At 46.5% G+C, this 22046-nt stretch overlaps 1 protein-coding gene across 1 annotated transcript in view; it reads left to right on the plus strand.

Annotated features, from left to right (window-relative positions):
- Window positions 1-22046, plus strand: part of nmnat2 (nicotinamide nucleotide adenylyltransferase 2) — a 416424-nt gene that overhangs the window by 363239 nt on the left and 31139 nt on the right. Inside the window, exon 6 of the mRNA XM_072274710.1 lies at window positions 21828-21908. Coding sequence (XP_072130811.1) covers window positions 21828-21908 — 81 coding nt within the window. The remainder of the gene's footprint in view (window positions 1-21827; window positions 21909-22046) is intronic.

Below are 22046 nucleotides of genomic sequence, written 5' to 3' on the forward strand. Positions count from 1 at the left end.
GGTAAACTGCAGCCCAGTCCGTCGTCACGGGGAAAATGTAATGGATACAGCCTAGTCCGTCGTCACGGGTAAAATGTAATGGATACAGCCCAGTCCGTCGTCACGGGTAAAATGCAGCCCAGTCTGTCGTCACGGGTAAAACGTAATGGATACAGCTCAGTCCATCGTCATGGGTAAAATCCAGCCCAGTCTGTCGTCACGGGTAAAACGTAATGGATACATCCCAGTCCATCGTCACGGGTAAAATGCAGCCCAGTCCGTCGTCACGGGTAAAATGTAATGGATACAGCCCAGTCCGTGGTCACGGGTAAAATGCAGCCCAGTCCGTCGTCACGGGTAAAATACAGCCTAGTCCGTCGTCACGGGTAAAATGTAATGGATACAGCCCAGTCCGTGGTCACGGGTAGAATGCAGCCCAGTCCGTCGTCACAGGTAAAACGTAATGGATACAGCCCAGTCTATCGTCATGGGAAAAATGCAGCCCAGTCTGTCGTCACGGGTAAAATACAACCCAGTCCGTCGTCACGGGTAAAATGCAGCCCAGTCCGTCGTCACGGGTAAAATGCAGCCCAGTCCGTCGTCACGGGTAAAATGTAATGGATACAGCCCAGTCCGTCGTCACGGGTAAAATGCAGCCCAGTCCGTCGTCACAGGTAAAACGTAATGGATACAGCCCAGTCTGTCGTCATGGGTAAAATGTAATGGATACAGTCCAGTCCATCGTCACGGGTAAAATACAGCCCAGCCCGTTGTCACAGGTAAATTGCAGCCCAGTCCGTCGTGACGGGTAAAACGTAATAGATACAGCCCAGTCCATCGTCATGGGTAAAATACAGCCCATTCCGTCATAATGGGTAAAATACAGCCCAGTCCGTCTTCACGGGTAAAATACAGCCCAGTCTGTCGTCACGGGTAAAACGTAATGGATACAGCCCAGTCCGTCGTCACGGGTAAAAAGTAATCGATACAGCCCAGTCCATTGTCACGGGTAAAATGCAGCCCAGTCCGTCGTCACGGGTAAAATGTAATGGATACAGCCCAGTCCGTCGTCACGGGTAAAATGTAATGGATACAGCCCAGTCCATCGTCACGGGTAAAATGCAGCGCAGTCCGTCGTCACGGGTAAAATGCAGCCCAGTCCGTCGTCACGGGTAAAATGTAATGGATACAGCCCAGTCCGTCGTCACAGGTAAAATGTAATGGATACAGCCCAGTCCATCGTCACGGGTAAAAAGTAATGGATACAGCCCAGTCCATCGTCACGGGTAAAATGCAGCCCAGTCCGTCGTCACGGGTAAAATGCAGCCCAGTCCGTCGTCACGGGTAAAATACAGCCCAGTCAGTCGTCACAGGTAAAATGTAATGGATACAGCCCAGTCCGTCGTCACGGGTAAAATACAGCGCAGTCCGTCGTCATGGGTAAAATGTAATGGATACAGCCCAGTCCGTCGTCACGGGTAAATTGTAATGGATACAGCCCAGTCTGTTGTCATGGGTAAAATGCAGCCCAGTCCGTCGTCACGGGTAAAATACAGCCCAGTCCGTCGTCACGGGTAAAATGGAGCCCAGTTCGTCGTCACGGGTAAAATGTAATGGATACAGCCCAGTCCGTCGTCACGGGTAAAATGCAGCCCAGCCCGTTGTCACGGGTAAAATGCAGCCCAGTTTGTCGTCACGGGTAAAATGTAACGGATACAGCCCAGTCCGTCGTCATGGGTAAAATGCAGCCCAGTCCGTCGTCACGGGTAAAATACAGCCCAGTCCGTCGTCACAGGTAAAGCGTAATGGATACAGCCCAGTCTGTCGTCATGGGTAAAATACAGCCCAGCCTGTTGTCACGGGTAAAATGCAGCCCAGTCCGTTGTCACGGGTAAAATGGAATGGATACAGCCCAGTCCGTCGTCACGGGTAAAATACAGCCCAGTCCGTCGTCACGGGTAAAACGTAATGGATACAGCCCAGTCCATCGTCACAGGTAAAATGCAGCCCAGTCCATCGTCACGGGTAAAACGTAATGGAAACAGCCAAGTCCGTCATCACGGGTAAAATGCAGCCCAGTCTGTCATCACGGGTAAAATGTAATGGATACAGTCCAGTCCGTCGTCACGGATAAAATACAGCCCAGTCCGTCGTCACGGGTAAAATGGAGCCCAGTTCGTCGTCACGGGTAAAATGTAATGGATACAGCCCAGTCCGTCGTCACGGGTAAAATACAGCCCAGCCCGTTGTCACGGGTAAAATGCAGCCCAGTCTGTCGTCACGGGTAAAATGTAACGGATACAGCCCAGTCCGTCGTCATGGGTAAAATGCAGCCCAGTCCGTCGTCACGGGTAAAAAGTAATGGATACAGCCCAGTCCATCGTCATGGGTAAAATACAGCCCAGTCCGTCATCACAGGTAAAATGTAATGGATACAGCCCAGTCCGTCGTCACGGGTAAAATACAGCCTTGTCCGTTGTCACGGGTAAAATGTAATGGATACAACCCAGTCCGTCGTCAGGGGTAAAATGCAGCCCAGTCCGTCGTCACGGGTAAAATGTAATGGATACAGCCCAGTCCGTCGTCACGGGTAAAATGTAATGGATACAGCCCAGTCCGTCGTCACAGGTAAAACGCAGCCCAGTCCGTTGTCACGGGTAAAATACTGCCCAGTCCGTCGTCACGGGTAAAATGCAGCCCAGTCTGTCGTCACGGGTAAAACGTAATGGATACAGCTCAGTCCATCGTCATGGGTAAAATCCAGCCCAGTCTGTCGTCACGGGTAAAACGTAATGGATACATCCCAGTCCGTCGTCACGGGTAAAATGCAGCCCAGTCCGTCGTCACGGGTAAAATGTAATGGATACAGCCCAGTCCGTGGTCACGGGTAAAATGCAGCCCAGTCCGTCGTCACGGGTAAAATACAGCCTAGTCCGTCGTCACGGGTAAAATGTAATGGATACAGCCCAGTCCGTCGTCACGGGTAAAATGTAATGGATACAGCCCAGTCCGTCGTCACGGGTAAAATGCAGCCCAGTCCGTCGTCACGGGTAAAATGCAGCCCAGTCCGTCGTCACGGGGAAAATACAGCCCAGTCAGTCGTCACAGGTAAAATGTAATGGATACAGCCCAGTCCGTCGTCACGGGTAAATTGTAATGGATACAGCCCAGTCTGTTGTCATGGGTAAAATGCAGCCCAGTCCGTCGTCACGGGTAAAATACAGCCCAGTCCGTCGTCACGGGTAAAATGGAGCCCAGTTCGTCGTCTCATGTAAAATGTAATGGATACAGCCCAGTCCGTCGTCACGGGTAAAATACAGCCCAGCCCGTTGTCACGGGTAAAATGCAGCCCAGTCTGTCGTCACGGGTAAAATGTAACGGATACAGCCCAGTCCGTCGTCATGGGTAAAATGCAGCCCAGTCCGTCGTCACGGGTAAAACGTAATGGATACAGCCCAGTCCATCGTCATGGGTAAAATACAGCCCAGTCCGTCATCACAGGTAAAATCTAATGGATACAGCCCAGTCCGTCGTCACGGGTAAAATACAGCCTTGTCCATCGTCACGGGTAAAATGTAATGGATACAGCCCAGTCCGTCGTCACGGGTAAACTGCAGCCCAGTCCGTCGTCACGGGTAAAATGTAATGGATACAGCCTAGTCCGTCGTCACGGGTAAAATGTAATGGATACAGCCCAGTCCGTCGTCACGGGTAAAACGCAGCCCAGTCCGTCGTCACGGGTAAAATGCAGCCCAGTCTGTCGTCACGGGTAAAACGTAATGGATACATCCCAGTCCGTCGTCACGGGTAAAATGCAGCCCAGTCCGTCGTCACGGGTAAAATGTAATGGATACAGCCCAGTCCGTGGTCACGGGTAAAATGCAGCCCAGTCCGTCGTCACGGGTAAAATGTAATGGATACAGCCCAGTCCATCGTCATGGGTAAAATCCAGCCCAGTCTGTCGTCACGGGTAAAACGTAATGGATACATCCCAGTCCGTCGTCACGGGTAAAATGCAGCCCAGTCCGTCGTCACGGGTAAAATGTAATGGATACAGCCCAGTCCGTGGTCACGGGTAAAATGCAGCCCAGTCCGTCGTCACGGGTAAAATACAGCCTAGTCCGTCGTCACGGGTAAAATGTAATGGATACAGCCCAGTCCGTGGTCACGGGTAGAATGCAGCCCAGTCCGTCGTCACAGGTAAAACGTAATGGATACAGCCCAGTCTATCGTCATGGGAAAAATGCAGCCCAGTCTGTCGTCACGGGTAAAATACAACCCAGTCCGTCGTCACGGGTAAAATGCAGCCCAGTCCGTCGTCACGGGTAAAATGTAATGGATACAGCCCAGTCCGTCGTCACGGGTAAAATGCAGCCCAGTCCGTCGTCACAGGTAAAACGTAATGGATACAGCCCAGTCTGTCGTCATGGGTAAAATGTAATGGATACAGTCCAGTCCATCGTCACGGGTAAAATACAGCCCAGCCCGTTGTCACAGGTAAATTGCAGCCCAGTCCGTCGTGACGGGTAAAACGTAATAGATACAGCCCAGTCCATCGTCATGGGTAAAATACAGCCCATTCCGTCATAATGGGTAAAATACAGCCCAGTCCGTCTTCACGGGTAAAATACAGCCCAGTCTGTCGTCACGGGTAAAACGTAATGGATACAGCCCAGTCCGTCGTCACGGGTAAAAAGTAATCGATACAGCCCAGTCCATTGTCACGGGTAAAATGCAGCCCAGTCCGTCGTCACGGGTAAAATGTAATGGATACAGCCCAGTCCGTCGTCACGGGTAAAATGTAATGGATACAGCCCAGTCCATCGTCACGGGTAAAATGCAGCGCAGTCCGTCGTCACGGGTAAAATGCAGCCCAGTCCGTCGTCACGGGTAAAATGTAATGGATACAGCCCAGTCCGTCGTCACAGGTAAAATGTAATGGATACAGCCCAGTCCATCGTCACGGGTAAAAAGTAATGGATACAGCCCAGTCCATCGTCACGGGTAAAATGCAGCCCAGTCCGTCGTCACGGGTAAAATGCAGCCCAGTCCGTCGTCACGGGGAAAATACAGCCCAGTCAGTCGTCACAGGTAAAATGTAATGGATACAGCCCAGTCCGTCGTCACGGGTAAAATACAGCCCAGTCCGTCGTCACGGGTAAAATGGAGCCCAGTTCGTCGTCACGGGTAAAATGTAATGGATACAGCCCAGTCCGTCGTCACGGGTAAAATGCAGCCCAGCCCGTTGTCACGGGTAAAATGCAGCCCAGTGTGTCGTCACGGGTAAAATGTAACGGATACAGCCCAGTCCGTCGTCATGGGTAAAATGCAGCCCAGTCCGTCGTCACGGGTAAAATACAGCCCAGTCCGTCGTCACAGGTAAAGCGTAATGGATACAGCCCAGTCTGTCGTCATGGGTAAAATACAGCCCAGCCTGTTGTCACGGGTAAAATGCAGCCCAGTCCGTTGTCACGGGTAAAATGGAATGGATACAGCCCAGTCCGTCGTCACGGGTAAAATACAGCCCAGTCCGTCGTCACGGGTAAAACGTAATGGATACAGCCCAGTCCATCGTCACAGGTAAAATGCAGCCCAGTCCATCGTCACGGGTAAAACGTAATGGAAACAGCCAAGTCCGTCATCACGGGTAAAATGCAGCCCAGTCTGTCATCACGGGTAAAATGTAATGGATACAGTCCAGTCCGTCGTCACGGATAAAATACAGCCCAGTCCGTCGTCACGGGTAAAATGGAGCCCAGTTCGTCGTCACGGGTAAAATGTAATGGATACAGCCCAGTCCGTCGTCACGGGTAAAATACAGCCCAGCCCGTTGTCACGGGTAAAATGCAGCCCAGTCTGTCGTCACGGGTTAAATACAGCCCAGTCCGTCGTCACGGGTAAAATGTAATGGATACAGCCCAGTCCGTCGTCACGGGTAAAATGTAATGGATACAGCCCAGTCCGTCGTCACAGGTAAAACGCAGCCCAGTCCGTTGTCACGGGTAAAATACTGCCCAGTCCGTCGTCACGGGTAAAATGCAGCCCAGTCTGTCGTCACGGGTAAAACGTAATGGATACAGCTCAGTCCATCGTCATGGGTAAAATCCAGCCCAGTCTGTCGTCACGGGTAAAACGTAATGGATACATCCCAGTCCGTCGTCACGGGTAAAATGCAGCCCAGTCCGTCGTCACGGGTAAAATGTAATGGATACAGCCCAGTCCGTGGTCACGGGTAAAATGCAGCCCAGTCCGTCGTCACGGGTAAAATACAGCCTAGTCCGTCGTCACGGGTAAAATGTAATGGATACAGCCCAGTCCGTGGTCACGGGTAAAATGCAGCCCAGTTCGTAATCACGGGTAAAATGCAGCCCAGTCCGTCGTCACGGGCAAAATACAGCCCAGTCCGTCGTCACGGGTAAAATGTAATGGATACAGCCCAGTCCATCGACAAGGGTAAAATACAGCCCAGTCCGTCGTCACCGGTAAAAGGCAGCCCAGTCCGTCGTCACGGGTAAAGCGTAATGGATACAGCCCAGTCCGTTTTCACGGGTAAAATACAGCCCAGTCCGTAATCACGGGTAAAATGTAATGGATACAGCCCAGTCCGTCGTCACGGGTAAAATGCAGCCCAGTCTGTCGTCACGGGTAAAATGTAATGGATACAGCCCAGTCCGTCGTCACGGGTAAAATGTAGCCCAGTCCGTTGTCACGGGTAAAATGTAACGGATACAGCCTAGTCCATTGTCACTGGTAAAATGCAGCCCTGTCCATCGTTACGGGTAAAACGTAATGGATACAGCCCAGTCCGTTGTCACGGGTAAAATACAGCCCAGTCCGTCGTCATGGGTAAAATGTAATGGATACAGCCCAGTCTGTCGTCATGGGTAAAATACAGCCCAGCCTGTTGTCACGGGTAAAATGCAGCCCAGTCCGTTGTCACGGGTAAAATGGAATGGATACAGCCCAGTCCGTCGTCACGGGTAAAATACAGCCCAGTCCGTCGTCACGGGTAAAACGTAATGGATACAGCCCAGTCCATCGTCACAGGTAAAATGCAGCCCAGTCCATCGTCACGGGTAAAACGTAATGGAAACAGCCAAGTCCGTCATCACGGGTAAAATGCAGCCCAGTCTGTCATCACGGGTAAAATGTAATGGATACAGTCCAGTCCGTCGTCACGGATAAAATACAGCCCAGTCCGTCGTCACGGGTAAAATGGAGCCCAGTTCGTCGTCACGGGTAAAATGTAATGGATACAGCCCAGTCCGTCGTCACGGGTAAAATACAGCCCAGCCCGTTGTCACGGGTAAAATGCAGCCCAGTCTGTCGTCACGGGTAAAATGTAACGGATACAGCCCAGTCCATCGTCATGGGTAAAATGCAGCCCAGTCCGTCGTCACGGGTAAAAAGTAATGGATACAGCCCAGTCCATCGTCATGGGTAAAATACAGCCCAGTCCGTCATCACAGGTAAAATCTAATGGATACAGCCCAGTCCGTCGTCACGGGTAAAATACAGCCTTGTCCGTCGTCACGGGTAAAATGTAATGGATACAACCCAGTCCGTCGTCAGGGGTAAAATGCAGCCCAGTCCGTCGTCACGGGTAAAATGTAATGGATACAGCCCAGTCCGTCGTCACGGGTAAAATGTAATGGATACAGCCCAGTCCGTCGTCACAGGTAAAACGCAGCCCAGTCCGTTGTCACGGGTAAAATACTGCCCAGTCCGTCGTCACGGGTAAAATGCAGCCCAGTCTGTCGTCACGGGTAAAACGTAATGGATACAGCTCAGTCCATCGTCATGGGTAAAATCCAGCCCAGTCTGTCGTCACGGGTAAAACGTAATGGATACATCCCAGTCCGTCGTCACGGGTAAAATGCAGCCCAGTCCGTCGTCACGGGTAAAATGTAATGGATACAGCCCAGTCCGTGGTCACGGGTAAAATGCAGCCCAGTCCGTCGTCACGGGTAAAATGTAATGGATACAGCCCAGTCCGTGGTCACGGGTAAAATGCAGCCCAGTTCGTAATCACGGGTAAAATGCAGCCCAGTCCGTCGTCACGGGCAAAATACAGCCCAGTCCGTCGTCACGGGTAAAATGTAATGGATACAGCCCAGTCCGTCGACAAGGGTAAAATACAGCCCAGTCCGTCGTCACCGGTAAAAGGCAGCCCAGTCCGTCGTCACGGGTAAAGCGTAATGGATACAGCCCAGTCCGTTTTCACGGGTAAAATACAGCCCAGTCCGTCGTCACGGGTAAAATGCAGCCCAGTCTGTCGTCACGGGTAAAATGTAATGGATACAGCCCAGTCCGTCGTCACGGGTAAAATGTAGCCCAGTCCGTTGTCACGGGTAAAATGTAACGGATACAGCCCAGTCCATTGTCACTGGTAAAATGCAGCCCTGTCCATCGTTACGGGTAAAACGTAATGGATACAGCCCAGTCCGTTGTCACGGGTAAAATACAGCCCAGTCCGTCGTCATGGGTAAAATGTAATGGATACAGCCCAGTCTGTCGTTACGGGTAAAATACAGCCCAGTCTGTCGTCATGGGTAAAATGTAATGGATACAGCCCAGTCCATTGTCACGTGTAAAATACAGCCCAGCCCGTTTTCACAGGTAAATTGCAGCCCAGTCCGTCGTGACGGGTAAAACGTAATAGATACAGCCCAGTACATCGTCATGGGTAAAATACAGCCCAGTCCGTCGTCACAGGTAAAGCGTAATGGATACAGCCCAGTCTGTCGTCACGGGTAAAACGTAATGGATACATCCCAGTCCGTCGTCACGGGTAAAATACAGCGCAGTCCGTCGTCATGGGTAAAATGTAATGGATACAGCCCAGTCCGTCGTCACGGGTAAATTGTAATGGATACAGCCCAGTCTGTTGTCATGGGTAAAATGCTGCCCAGTCCGTCGTCACGGGTAAAATGGAGCCCAGTTCGTCGTCACGGGTAAAATGTAATGGATACAGCCCAGTCCGTCGTCACGGGTAAAATACAGCCCAGCCCGTTGTCACGGGTAAAATGCAGCCCAGTCCGTCGTCACGGGTAAAATGTAACGGATACAGCCCAGTCCGTCGTCACGGGTAAAATGTAATGGATACGGCCCAGTCCGTCGTCACGGGTAAAATGCAGCCCAGTCCATCGTCACGGGTAAAATACAGCCCAGTCCGTCATCACGGGTAAAATGTAATGGATACGGCCCAGTCCATCGTCACGGGTAAAATGTAATGGATACAGCCCAGTCCGTCGTCACGGGTAAAATGCAGCCCAGTCCGTCGTCACGGGTAAAATGCAGCCCAGTCCATCGTCACGGGTAAAATACAGCCCAGTCCGTCATCACGGGTAAAATGTAATGGATACGGCCCAGTCCATCGTCACGGGTAAAATGTAATGGATACAGCCCAGTCCGTCGTCACGGGTAAAATGCAGCCCAGTCCGTCGTCACGGGTAAAATACTGCCCAGTCCGTTGTCACGGGTAAAACGTAATGGATACAGCCCAGTCCATCGTCATGGTAAAATACAGCCCAGTCCGTCGTCACGGGTAAAATGTAATGGATACAGTCCAGTCCGTCGTCACGGGTAAAATGCAGCCCAGTCCGTCGTCACGGGTAAAATACAGCCCAGTCCGTCGTCACGGGTAAAATGTAATGGATACAGTCCAGTCCGTCGTCACGGGTAAAATACAGCCCAGTCCGTCATCACGGGTAAAATGTAATGGATACAGTCCAGTCCGTCATCACGGGTTAAATACAGCCCAGTCCGTCGTCACAGGTATACCCCTCCCCACAATTGCACATTTTGAGAAGACCATTTTCTTTGCCATTCCCTGGTTGATTTTTCCATCTGCACCAACTTATCTTCATGTGGCATGTATCCATATTCAGGAGATGCTTCTCTTGCTCTTTAACCACTTCCAGGTCAATTTTGTTGTACATGGCTACAACCAAATGAAACAACGTTCCTCCAGATCATGATGCACCCACAATGCATATATCACACACAGTACATAAAACAAAATATTACCACAAATTCTGCCAGCAATGGTGGTGGAGGCGGATACGATAGGGTCTTTAAGAGGCTTTTGGGTAGGTACATGGAGCTTAGAAAAATAGAGGGCTATAAGTAAGCCTAGTAATTTCTAAGGTAGGGACATGGTCGGCACAACTTTGTGGGTCGAGGGGCCTGTATTGTGCTGTAGGTTCTCTATGTTCTATGTTTCTAGTATTATAAGTTAATAAAATATAATTCAAAATGCATGTGAAGTGCACAGCACAGGTAAACATTAAACAGCTCACTGTCCCAGTGAACACAAAATAATCTGCAGATGCTAGGATCAAAGCAACACTCATTGTTGAGGATCCCTACCACCCGTCCCACAAACTCTTTGAGCCACTACCATCAGGAACGAGGTGTAGGAGCATTAGGATTAGAACTGCCAGTAAAAGCTTCTTCCCCTAGGCAGTGAGGCTAATGAATACCCAGCCACCACAGTCACTGGGACAGTGACACTCACAACATGCTGGAGGAACTCAGCAGGTCGGGCAGCATCCGTGGAAAAGATCAGTCAACGTTTCGGGCCGGAACCCTTCGTCAGGACTGTAGAGGGAAGGGGCAGAGGCCCTATAAAGAAGGTGGGGGAGGATGGGAAGGAGAAGGCTGGTAGGTTCCAGGTGAAAAACCAGTAAGGGGAAAGATAAAAGGGTGGGGGAGGGGAGGCAGGGAGGTGATAGGCAGGAAAGGCGAAGAAGGAATAGGGGAAAACACAATGAGTAGTAAAAGGAGGCGGAACCATGAGGGAGGTAATAGCCAGCTGGGGGAGGGGGCAGAGTGACATGGGGATAGGGGAAGGGAGCGGGGGGGGGGGGGTGTGGAATTACCGGAAGTTGGAGAATTCTATGTTCATACCAAGGGGCTGGAGACTACCTAGATGGTATATGAGGTGTTGCTCCTCCAACCTGAGTTTAGCCTCATCATGGCAGTAGAGGAGGCCATGTATAGACATATCTGAACGGGAGTGGGAAGCAGAGATGAAGTGGGTGGCTACTGGGAGATCCTGTCTGTTGTGGCAGATGGAGCAGAGGTGCTCGACGAAGCGGTCCCCCAACCTGCGTTGGGTTTCACTGATGTAGAGGAGGCTGCACCGGGAGCATCCTCCACTGGCACTGACCACCCTCTGAGTGAAGAAGTTCCCCTTCAGGTTCCCCTTAAATTTCATCCTTAACCCATGACCTCTAGTTCTAGTCTCACCTAACCTCAGTGGGAAAAGCCTGTTTGCACATACCCTACATAATCTTGTAAACACCTCATAATCTTGTAAACCTCATTCAAATTTCCCTCAGTATTCAACCTTTCCTTATAACTCAGGTCCTCAAGTCCTAGCAACATCCTTGTAAATTTCTGTGCATTCTTTCAATCTTATTTATATCTTTCCTGTACGTAGATGACCAAAACCAGACACAGTAATCCAAATTAGGCCTCACCAATATCTTAAACAATTTCAACATATCCCAGATCCCTCTACTCTACCACAATCCTCAGTGCCCTACTGTTCACTGTGTAAGACCTACCCTGGTTGGTCCACCTGAGGCTTGTCTGCATTAAATTCCTTCTATCTGCACTTTTTCAGCCCATTTAACCAAATGGTCCAGTTCCCACTGCAAGCTTTGATAGTCTTCCTTGCTGTCCATTACACCACCTACCTTCGTGCCATTCATAAATTTGCTGATAAAGTTTTCATATTATTATTCAGATCATTGATATAGATGACAAATGATGATAGACCCAACATAGATCCCTGCAGCACAGCACCAGTCACAGGTCTCCAATATACAATCACTCTTTGGCTATTTTGGTGAAACCAATGTCTAATCTAATCTACTACCACATCTTCATTGTCAAGCAACTGAACCTTCTTGACCAACCTCCCATGTGGGACCTTGTCAAAGGCCTTGTTAAAGTCCATGTAGACTCCATCCACTGCCTTACCTATATCACCTTTCCTGGTTATCTCCTTGAAAAATTCTATAAGGTTTGTTAGATGTGGCTTACCATGCACAGAGCCATGTTGACTATACATAATCAGTCCCTTTCTATCAAAATACTTGTATATCTGTCCCTTAGAATACTGTCCAATAACTTTCTCACAACTGATGTCAGGCTTACTGGCCTTTAGTTTCCTGATTTATTCTTGGAGTCTTTCTGAAATAACGGATAATATTAACTCTCCTCCAAACCTCTAACACTTCATCCATGGCTAAGGATATTTTAAATATCTCTGCTAGGGCCCCTGCAATTTCTGCACGAGCCTCACACAGGGTCTGAGGGAACACATTGTCGGGCCCTGATGATTTGTGCACCCTAATTAGCCTCGTCAGAAAGCACCTGCTCCTCTCTAAATTGCATTGGGTTCATGACATCACTGCTGCTTTGCCACACATCTGTAGACTCTGTGTCCATCTCCCAAATAAATACAGATACAAAAATTCCATTTAAGATCTTCCCCATCTCTTTCAGCTCCACACATAGATTGCCACTCTGATCTTCTTGAGGATCAATTTTGTCCCTTGCTGTCCTTTTGCTCTTAATATCTGCAGGAGCCCTTAGGATTCTCTCTCATCTCGAGTGGTAGAGCAACCTCGTGTCTTCTTTTAGCCTTCCTGATTTCCTTCTTAAGTGTTCTCTTGCATTTCTTATGCTCCTCAAGTATCTCATTTGTTCCTGTCTGACTAGACCTGCTATGCACCTCCTCCTTTTCTTAACCAGGGCTTCAATATCTTGAAAACCAAGGTTCTGTAAACCTGTTATCCTTGCTTTTTGTTCTGACAGGAACGTACGAACTCTGTACTCTCAAAATCTCACTTTTGAAGGCCTCGCATTTACCAAGTACACCTTTGCTAGAAAACAACCTGTCCCAATCCACATTTGCCAGATCCTTTCTGATAACCATCAAAATTGGCCTTTCAATTTAGTATCTCAACCTGAGGACCAGATCCATCCTTTTCCATAATTACCTTGAAACTGATGGCATTATGATAACTAAATGCAAAGTGTTCCCTACATGACTATATTTGTTGTACTTAATGTGATCAGAAAAAAATTAGATCAAATGTCAATTAGTTGGTAATCAATCTGCAGAGATGGCTCAGAGTTCCCAGTTGCTTGCCTCTTCAATTTTCCACACCATTCCACTCTGACCTACAGTATCTGTCTGCACTGTTTAGCAAGGTTCAACATGAGCCTGAGGAATAGCAACTTGTTGTTTGGGGCATGTTGAAGCCTACAGGTTCAATGTTTGAGGCTGAAGAACAGGAGTTTTTGAAGAAGAGAGCAAGAGATAAATTCCCTGTATGTGGGAAAGTGCCACCAGAAGAGGAGTTGGTGGAGATGGAGAGGATAGCAAAGAGAACAGTCCCTTCAAAATGAAATATTGAATTCTACAACTTTGGGTCACTTGCTCTGTTGGTATGAAAACTGGCTCTTTCTGTTGGAAGTTGTCATTCGTGATATTGTTTCAGCTTTCCCTCTGTCCATTAACAGAGCTGAGAAACTGGGTATGTCCTGCGTTTCACAATTTTTTTTATATTCCTTTGTTAGTATTCACATTCTCTAATGACGATAATTTCATAGCTTTCACTTATTTGTCACTTTCTACCCAATGACTGGCATACCCTGTACAGCTTATCCCCCCAAAGCATTCCTGCTCTCACACTATGAGAGATATTCACTTTGTCCGATATTTTCCCCGCCTTCTCTGCACCATAAAACTAACTTATCTTCTCTCCTCTCCAGTTCTGACTGGAGTCTTTGACCTGAAACACCAATCCTGTTTCTCACTCCACAGGTGCTGCCTAATCTAATGAGCGTTTCCAGCATTTTCTGTTTTTAATTCTGATTTTATACATCAGCATTGTTTTTAGATTTCACTTGCAGTGACTTGGAACATACTTAAAGGTTCCCAGAGCCCCAATAATTTCTGTGACATGGCTGAGTTTGTATTCATATTGTTGTAGGATTTTGTGAATAAAGCATGCAAGTTGTTTTATTTGCTTAACCAAAGCCGCAGCCCTTTACTTCCATTACAAACAAAACTAAAAGCAGTCGCCATACACTGACGTCATTATGTCAGACACCGTCTCTTAAATTGAACCGGTAACTCAATGACAGTGTTTGTGAATTATGTAAAACAGTTTCCATTATGAACAATATGTGTCATCTGTCACCCATTACATTACTCTACGCAGGCCATCCCCACCCAGAATTCACCCAAAGCGAATCTGTCTGGGGCTCGTTTGAGCCTCTCGGCTCAGATCCTGTGTCCCTTCACTGGATCAACAGTAGGTGCCTCTGCCTCGTCCAGGGGGTACTGGCACACACATTGTCATGCTGTGATGCAAGGAGTCTGGTAGTGGAATCATCCAGGTCTTGGTGGGCTGGTTTATAGCGATATACAGAAATATATTCAGCTTTACCTTCCCTATCTACAGTAAAAGTCTTTTCACCCCATTCCAAGATGCAGAACAGGCCATCGTAAGGGTGCTTAAGGGGGTGTTGATGTGCATCATGGCGGACAAAAACAAATGAGGTAGAAGCTAGGTCAGCTGGAACCAGGAGTGCTGTACATCATTCCGGGAAGTAAGAATAATGTCAGAGTTTACTGAGGAGGATGGAATGCTGCTGCGGTGCTGACCAAGCAAAAAGTCACCCCTGCACCCTACTCCAACTCAGCTGCGGAGGACTGCAGGTCCTCTTTTCGAGCTCTTCAGAGCCCCAGCAGGACCCATGGGAGACGATTGTGCCGACACTCATCCATCATGAGCAGACTTTAAGGAACGGTGAAACTGGTCGCACAGGCCATTAGACTGCAGGTGACAAGCAATTTAACACCAGGGTTCTAGATCGTTATGGCCCAGCAGTCTGACGTGACTTGGGGACCGCAGTCAGAAGAATATTAGATAGGATGCTGAACCGAACATGTGGTCCATTAGTTCTGAAGGCCTAGCATCGCCCAGGCCAGGCAAGGACAGTAATGGTTTGGCGCGCTCAGACTCAGACAGTCTGAAATAGGGGAGTTTTCAGAGTGATGTACTTATCACATGCAGGTGAGTATTCTAGTAAACTCACCACTCTGACTGCAGTGGAGAGAAGATCAGTTTTTTACACAGAGGTGCTGGGAATACGATGCAGGGGAATACAATGCAGGGGAGGAGGTGGAAGCAGATTCAACAGGAACATTTAAGAGGCGGTTAGGCAGACACATGAGCAGATGCGATCGAAGGGTATGGACCATGTGCAGGCAGATGGGATTAGTTTAAATCAGCATCGTGGTCAACACAATCATCGTAGGTCAAAGGATCTATTCCCGAGCTTTATGTTCTATGAAAGCCAACACTGTACAGGGCCCAGTTTTAAGACACTATAGTTGTCCAAGGCAAAATTAGCCAAACAAGTAGATCTTCAACACCTCTCCTCTGTAACAGGATTTCTAAGCGCTTGGTGAGATTAATTAACATGGACTTCCAAAGCTCTGGTTATGCCTGACCTAATTTACAGGTTTGGAGTTTACAAGTCATTTCACAGCACAAGTAGTTACAAGTTCCGTGACTCCTGTGTGAACAAAAATGTTCCAAACTTATTGATCATTTCAATGAGAAATGGCTTTGCATTAATCATTTCGATCTGCTTGCTGATACTTGAATCTCTATGGAATCAATAACCCAGCAGGATTTCTGTAGGAATCTCCAGTGTGTATATTGGGGATCCTAACAATTGCTGTGTATTCATTGATCTGAATGGGCATTGAGATCTGCAAAAAATAACTAAGTAGTTTGTCTTAATTGTTTATATTTTAATGTTTGAAATGTTTTAAATTGTTTAATTTTTTCTGTTATCACTTTAATTATTTATGTATTCTGAAGAGACATTGTAACATATATTAACAGCTGATCCAGCAGTCTAGATGGACCACAGTGTTCTGCCAAAGGCCTCCAGATAGTTTTTATGCCAGGAACTTTGTTGGTAGTCAGTCTCATCGTTTGGCTCTGACACTGCCGACACGGAGCAAGAGTTAATTACAATAAATATGTGGCAGCAGATCCCACTCTGAAGAACTTTGATGAGCTGGTGGTGGTCTGTTGTGATGATTGGTGAGAGGGCGCAATCTTTGGGTGCTTATAAAAAGAGTCAAGGGGAATACTGAAAAAAAGAAATGGCTTTGCGTCAACGGTTCAATGTGGTATTATTAGTCATGAAATGGAGGTGAATCAGAGGCCATTGAAATCTTCAGATAATGCCTTAGATCTTTGCTTCAGAGGAGAATGTTGTAAAGAGTGGGAGTCCAACAAGTGAATGGGATTAGACCAGGTTGTTGATGTGAAGGATGACACTAGCATAAGTGTGAAGGGCTGAATGGCCCATTTCTGTGCTGGAGGATTCCCTCTCCCCGAATAATCAGTCAGTGACTCCCAGTCACAGAATTCTGGGGCCGGACACAGGCATTTCATTCCATCAGTGAAAATGTGTTCTTGTTTATAAGTGACTCTGCAGTCCCTCTGTTTTACCATAATTATGTCCTGCTTGCATATTCATAGTGCGGAGCAGCAAATATTTATTCATGTGCAAGCTGGTGACGTACTCTAGGTGGCACTCTAACCTTCTCCAAACACCTTTCACAACCAAATTAGTTCCAACATCAGAGGCAATTTTATATTGTTCAGTGAAAACTAAATAAAATCAGTACCTCATTTGTGATGTGTTATTGTTAGATACATTCATCTTTTATTCTTAGTTGTTTTCTGCATTGACCTGAACTTTATTCTATTTCTGCAAGTTCAGTCCTGTGCCAAAGTAAAGGTTTGTACAACGTCCAAATTGCCCAAGGCTAATTCACTTGAGGTTATAAATCACCACTGTGACCTTCAAGCAGGAATGTTTAAAATGCTCTAATGATATTCCTGCTGTCCTATTTTGATACAGATTAATTCAATAACTTTAAAAGGATTTATAGTAACTCAAAAATACCGCATATGGGCTGCTAGTAAGAGTATGTTAAATATTTAAAGAGGCATAGATCAAGTGGACAAACAGAGACTTGTTCCCAGGGTTGAAGTGGCTAACACGAGGAGGCATTATCTGAAGGTGATTTGAGGAAAGTATTGGGGGGGGGGGTGTTAGAGCTAGGAATTTTACACTGAGTGGTGAGCACATGAAACAGCCTGTCAGGGGTAGTGGTAGAGGCGATACATTAAGGACATTTAAGAAGCTCTTAGATAGGCACATGGATGGTGGGAAAGTGGAATGCTACAGTATATGGGAGGGGGGTATTGGACAGATCTTAGGGTACATTAAAAAGTCGGCGTAACAGGTGATGAAGGGCCTGTACTGTGCTGTACTGTTCTATGTTTACATAAGAAGTCCACAATTAGTGTTATTAATGCCATACCCATCCTTAGAGCTAAATTATTGTGTATAATGTTGAATAGAAGCCAATAGCTCCTGGGTAGGAAACTGCAGAAGACACATGGTTAATCATTTAGAGTCAATTCTGCAGCTTCAGGCAAACCGTTCATAACCTTGCATTCTTGGCCCGAGGTGTTTCTTTAGAGAGAGTATCCACACTGTTTAGTGGGTGGTGTGGTTCTGGGGATGGTGGCAGGAACGAATTCTAATACAAAGATTGGTGAAGTTGTTCAGCCATATTAAGGCCTAACATAAAAGATATGGTCACCCACTGGAGAAAATGCTCTAACTGCTGAATTTGGGTAGGGCTGCAACCTTAGGTGGTGGGATTGAAACCGCTGAGGGTAACAATGCTGCACATTTACTCACAATGTCCACTGATAACTGGGCTGTAACACTGCAAAGACAGAGCCCAAGACAACTTGGGCTTCCTATTCCTAATATATATAACAGTAATCAGTTAATCTTTGAGAAGTGATACCTTGGCAAGGATTTGTCAGCAAGGATAACAATGATGTGGCTTCAGTAAGCCAAATCACAGTAAAATTCTACAGTAAGTACTCTTCATCCATCATTCAGGACCCAGTTACCCAGGACATTGCTACCATCAAGGCAGAGTCACAGGAGCCTGAAGACAGACACTCAGTGTTGCAGGAACAGCTCTTCCCCTCTGCCATCAGATTTCTGGATGGACAATAAACCCAAGAACACTACCTCACTATTTTTTTTATTGCTGTCTTTTTGCATTACTTATTTAATTTAATTTCTTTTAAAATATACACTTCTTACGGTAATTTGTAGTTTTAATTATTATGTACTGCAATGTACCGCTGCTGCAGAACATGAAGTAGACTGGTGATATTAAATCTGATTCTGATTCTATTCCATAATTTTAACTTATGTTGAATTTGTATTCATGTCACTGGAGCACATTGCACTTTGTGAAAAGTGTACGTGGATTATTGATAACATAGGCATTTGTGTGTAGAATGATCAGGTGCTATTTTTGGCTCCCTCCACTGAACAATACAGAACAGTATACACCCTATGGCCCATGATGTGGTGCCATCCTATATAAACTTACTCCCCGATCAATTTAATCCTTTCCCCCTATGCGTCCATTATCTTCCGTATTTTGTACATCCAGTCCTAGTAACATCCTTGTGAAGTTCTCTGCTCCTTTTCTAGCTTCATGGCATCCTTCAAATAGTTAGGTGATGGGAACTGCACAGAACTGCACAAGTGCATTCTCCCCAGTGCTTTGTACAGCTGTAACATGACATCCCAGCCCTTCTATTCAATGCCCTAACAGACGGAGCAAGGCAAATGTGCCAACACCTTCCACACTACCCAATCTAATCTGTGTCAGCACTTACAGGGAACTTTCTACCTATACACCACTTTACACCTAGGTCTTCCTAATCTACAATACACTTCAGGGTCCTGCCTTTTACTGTGCAACTTGTGCTCTGGCTTAACTTCCTGAGTTATTCCTAAAATGCAACACTTTGCGCTTGTCTATGGTCAACTTCACTGCCCAGTGTACTGCCAATTTTGGTGTTGTCTGCAAACTTAGCAACCATGCAACTCCATTCTCATCTGGACTGGAGGTCTGTGATTAGCAGTATGGTGCAGGGATCAGTGCTGGATCAGGCCTTTTGCTCTGATAAAATATTTTGTGATTCTCCTTTGCCTTTTCTGCCAAAGCTATCTCCTGTCCTCCACATTTCCCTCTTGAGTGCGCTCCTACATCACTTACACTCTCCAAGGTACTTGCTCAATCCCAACTACCCATAACTGACATTTCTGCTTCATTCATTTTTCTAACCTTCTCATCCCTGAATTCTCATTTTCTCACTTTTAAAAGCTTCACACTTGCCAGAAATCCCTTTACCTGAAAACAACTTCTCCCAATCAGTCTTTCAAAGTCCTTTTTTTCTGTCAAAGTTCCATTGTTTTATTAAGAACAGTTTCAACTTCTGTTCAATTTAGGGAGCAGAATAATTTCTAAAAGATATTGACATAATGTTGATTGGGAAATAAAAAGCTCTTTACAACCTGACCACATTTACCATCCACTAAAACAATTCATGTAAAGATCGTTTTATTGTTGATTGAATGCAGATTAAGATACACCATAAGATATTAAACAGAATTAGGCCATTCAGTTCATCGAGTTTGCTCTGTCATTCCATCATGGCTGATTTATTATCCCTCTCGACGCTTTTCTGCTGCCTTCTCCCCGTAACCTTTGATGCTCTGACTAATCAAGAACCTATCAACCTCTGCTTTAAGTACACACAATGACTTGGTCTCCACAGCTGTCTGTAGCAATGAATTCCACAGATTCACTACCCTCTGGCTAAAGAAATTCCTCCTCAACTTTGTTCTAAATGGACAACCCTCTATTCTGAAGTTGTGCCCTCTGGTCATAGACTCTCACACTATAGGAAATATCCTCTCCACATCCACTGTATCTAGGCCTTTGTAATATTCAATAGGTTTCAGTGAGATCCCCATCGTTCTTCTAAACCCCAGTGAATACAGGCCCAAAGCCACCAAATGCTCCTCATACATTAACACTTTAATTCCTGGAATCATTCTTGTGAACCTCCTCTGGACCCATTAAAATGCAAGCACATCTGATTTTAGAATTTTCTCCCCTTTTAGAAAATAGTATACACCAATATTTCTTCTACCAAAGTGCAGGACCATACACTTCCCTCCTCTATATTCCATCTGTCACTTCTTTGTCCATTCTCCCAAACTGCCTAAGTCCTTCTGCAGGCTTCCTGCTTCTTCAACACTGCTTACCCCTCTCCTTTCTTCATATCATTAGCAGACCATCAATTCTGGCACTCAAACATTGACATATAATGCGAAAAGAAGTGGTCTCAACATTGGACCCTGCAGACCACCACTTGTCACTGGCAGCCAAGCAGAAATAGTTCCCTTTATTCCTACTCTTTGCCTCCTGCCAGTCAGCCAATCTCTTATCTGTGATTGTAACTTTTCTGTGATACCATGGGCTCTACCTTCATGTCTTCACGTGCAGCACTTTGCCTATGACTCCACATGACTCCAAGTACAGTACTCCGAAATTTCATCCTTTGTAATGGACCTTATCATCCTCCCTACCACTGAAATCAGGCTAACTGGCCTATAACTTCCTTTCTTCTGTCTCCTTCCTTTTTGAAGAATGGAGTGACATTTACCATTTTCCAGTCCTGCAGAACCATTCCAGAATCTAGTGATTCTTGAAAGATCATTGCTAATGTCTCCACAATCTCTTCAGCTAACTCTTTCAGATACATGTAGTCAATCAAGTCCAGGTCATTATCTTCCTTCAAACCTTTCAGCTTCCCAAGCACCTTCTCTGAAGTAATAGCAACTACACTCACTGCTGCCCCCTGACACTCTCAAATTTCTGGCATACTGCTACTACCTTCCACAGTGAAGACTGACATAAAATACTTAGTACGTTTGTCAGCCATTTCTTTGTCCCCATTATTACCTCTCCAGTGTCATATTCCAGTGATCCAATAGACACTCTGACCTCTCTTTTATGTTATATTTCAGAAAAAAAATTTGGTATCCTCCTTTCTGTTATTGGCTAGCCTACTTTCACATTTCAACTCTTCTCTCCTTACGGCTGCTGCAGTTACCAACTGTTGGTTTTTAAAAGCTTCCTAATGCTCTAATTCCCCACTTAATCTTGCCATATTATGTGCCCTCTCTTTTGCTTTTATGCTGTCCTTCACTTCCCTTGTCAGATGTAGTTGCATCATCTTCCTTTTAGAATACTCCTTCATCCTTGGGATGTACCTCTCCTGCGTCTTACGACCTGCTCCCTAAAGCATCAGCCATTGCTGTTCTGATGTCATCCCTGCTAGGATCCCCTTACAATCACCTTTGACCGGTACCTCTCTCCTGCCTCTGGAATTCCCTTTCCGTTATTAAGGACCTCCAGCACCCAGAGCATGCCCTTTTCTCACTGGTACCATCAGGTGGAGGTACAGAAGCCTGAAGGCACACACTCAGCGATTCAGGAACAGCTTCTTCCCCTGCGCCATCCAATTCCTAAATGGACATTGAACCCATGAATGCTACTTAACTTTCTTAATATTTATTATTTATGTTATTGCACGATTTTAATCTGTTCAATATACATAATATACTGTAATTGATTTTCTAATTTATTTTTACTTTTTTGTATATAATGTATTGCATTGAACTGCTGCTGTTAACAAATTTGACGACACATGCCGGGGATATTAAACCTGATTCTGATTCTTCTATGAAGCTGTTGTTTCTATGTTATGTTTGCCACTGAGCTACGTCTATAGCTGCCTTTCACTTACCGGTTTTCTATTGGATTTGCTTTACAGTTCGAATCCTGGGGAAGGTGAGCGAAAGTCTTGGGAGAATCTGCTGTGTCCGCCCACATGTTGAACACTTCACCTTTGTGGGTATGTGCATCTTTTTTGGCATAAAGTCACACTCCTCATCAGACAAACATATATGCACTTCAGCATGCAAAATTACCTTACAGTGCTAGTAACACCAAACACAATCAGAGCCAAGTTGAAAGTTCCAAGATCATGAAA

The sequence above is a fragment of the Mobula birostris genome, chromosome 12 (genome assembly GCF_030028105.1).
Source record: "Mobula birostris isolate sMobBir1 chromosome 12, sMobBir1.hap1, whole genome shotgun sequence".
Classification (NCBI taxonomy): domain Eukaryota; kingdom Metazoa; phylum Chordata; class Chondrichthyes; order Myliobatiformes; family Myliobatidae; genus Mobula; species Mobula birostris.